General features: G+C 49.2%; 1 protein-coding gene across 1 annotated transcript; it reads left to right on the top strand.

The window, feature by feature from the left end:
* Window positions 1-5: 5 nt before the first annotated feature.
* On the top strand, window positions 6-287 carry LOC114615946 (keratin-associated protein 12-1; the record flags this gene model as incomplete). Its single annotated transcript, XM_028761529.1, has 1 exon — window positions 6-287. A coding segment is annotated over one exon (282 nt), but the record flags the coding sequence as incomplete, so codon positions are not given.
* Between the last annotated feature and the right edge of the window lie 2055 nt (window positions 288-2342).

Raw genomic sequence — 2342 nt, 5'->3', positions numbered from 1 at the left:
TGTCCAGCCCCTGCCAGCCATCCTGCTGTGTGTCCAGCCCCTGCCAGTCAGCATGCTGCAGGCCTGCTATATGTATTCCTGTGAGATACCAGGTAGCCTGCTGTGTGCCTGTGAGCTGCAGGCCCACTGTGTGTGCTGCCCCCTCCTGCCAGTCCTCTGTGTGTGTGCCTGTGAGCTGCCGTCCTGTCTGTGTGACGTCCTCCTGCCAGTCATCTGGATGCTGCCAGCCCTCCTGCCCTACTCTGGTCTGCAGGCCTGTCACCTGTAGCACCCCCTCCTGCTGCTGACAAGTGTCTCAGCTGTGGCTGTCCCAGTGTAGATGGGACTCACCTGTCCCCTCATAGCTCCTGTCCACTGGCTACTGGTTCAGCATGAGGCAGTTAGGAAGCCCATGTGCCCAACCTGGGACTCTTCGAGGAGAACATGGAAGAGTTATCTGGTTTCCCCTCTCCTTGCCCTCTGGGAGGATGCCCTGGCTCTAGGGATATCTCTTGACTTCTAGTGCCAAATAAACCAGTTTCTCTAGTTCATCTCCATATGTCTGTCCTGTTTCATGTTTGTCTTTCTTGGTTACTCTCATACCAGAAAAGGTCAAAGCTTCTTGTGATCCAGTGTCACAGTATTCCTTGAGGTGTGGGGCACAGAAGGAGGGTGTGGTCCAATGAATTTCGTGTGGCCAGATCATGACGTGGCCCTGGAGCATGTCCCTTATGTGGACTCATCTTCTCTCATGCTCCCTCCTCCCCTTCTGAGTGCCTCTACCCTAAGAGCTTCCTGGCTGGAGAATGCTCATGGACCTCAGCCAGCTTTTCATATCTGGTGGTGTTTTGTATTGTGGGTCATGGTGGTATTTCTCACCACAGGGATGAATCCCGAAATCTGAGATGTGGATTCGATTGCCACTCTTCCACCTTCTCATCGCTGGTTCCCAGGTTTCTGTTCTCTCGTGACTGATGACCCTTTATATATAATTGACACACAGTCAACACAAGTGATCTGAGCCCATCATCCTGTAAGACCAGTGCTCAGGGCAGCAGTTTCTACAGTTGTGTGCACAGAGCTCTGTGCTTTGAATGAACAATGAACACATTTCTGGATTCCCTTTGGGTATGGAATTTCAAGGTCAGGTCCCTTCTGGGTCTTCTGCACAGTGTTAGGGACTGTCCTTACATTTCTAGTGGGTTGCTTCATCTCTGGCATCTTACCATGACACATGATCATTCCCTGTAGCAAATCCTGGGCTTGGGAGGCCTGTGGGGCTCTGGTTTTGCTTTGGTGTCGGGCCTTGTCCTGGCCCAGTCTTTCTGTAGAGTTCTTGCTGCTGGCCTCTGTGTGCTCCAGGCTTTCCCTTGACATCCGTAGATGAGATGACATGAGAGTTGTTAACGGATTTTTATACCCAGCAGCCAAAGTGGCCTGTGACTCGCTGTGTACTTAAAATGGGGGCTGTGGATGGATCTGAGCCAGAAAGGAACCAGTCAGCGTGAATGAACCATCCTGAATATGCACACTCTCAGCACACACAGGCTTACACACACATGTAAACACACACACATCCTTGAATATCCAAGCACACTCCTATCTCTGCTCTCTCAAGCAGGAGGTGAAACTGGGTTCAGAGCTGGAGGTGAGAAGGGTTTGTATGTTACCACCCTTTACTACAGAGTGTGCCTCTTTACCCCTTTGGTGTTAATTGCTTTGTGCACTGATTAAAACCAAAACAAAAAACAACTTAAAAGATGAAAGAGCTTTTTTGGCTCATGGTTTCAGAGAGCTCACTCCATTGTAACTGAGGGCAGAGTGAAGCTCATACCGTGGTGGTTAGGGATCAGGGAGGCAGAAGCGCAGGTCCTCTGTCTTCTCTTTCCTGCTTTTATTCACTTCAGGCCCCAGCCTATGGGATGGCATCGCCCACCTTCAGGGAGACTATTTCCTACTTCAATGTTTCCTGTCTAGAAAAGCCTTCACAGACATGTCCAGTGGCTTGCCTCAGTCTCCCACAAGATCCTAAAGCCAGTCAAGTTGTCAATGACCAAAGTCAACTTGACGTCCAAATGCTTCACTTTAAATCAGAGCTTTGTGTCCCAGGCTCCCCAAAGATTATGTCCATCTCATGGTGAAAAAGCCCATCTGTTCCGTCTGTGGTTCCCAGTGGCTTTAACAGTTTCAATCCAGCTCAAAAGTTAAGTTTCTTTAGTGGTTCAGGAAATCTATCTTTTAAAAATAATTTCCACATATTCTTTAACAATTTTATGTATACGTTTTGCTCATTTTACCCGTTTCTCTTCCTCACTCCGCTCCCCATCGATTCTGCTCCACTCTTCCTAACATGCGTCCCTCCT

This window comes from Grammomys surdaster, unplaced genomic scaffold (genome assembly GCF_004785775.1).
Source record: "Grammomys surdaster isolate TR1022 unplaced genomic scaffold, NIH_TR_1.0 207116, whole genome shotgun sequence".
Taxonomy (NCBI): Eukaryota; Metazoa; Chordata; class Mammalia; order Rodentia; family Muridae; genus Grammomys; species Grammomys surdaster.
The sequence above is the reverse complement of the archived record's forward strand: the minus strand, read 5'-3'. Positions and strand labels throughout refer to the sequence as shown.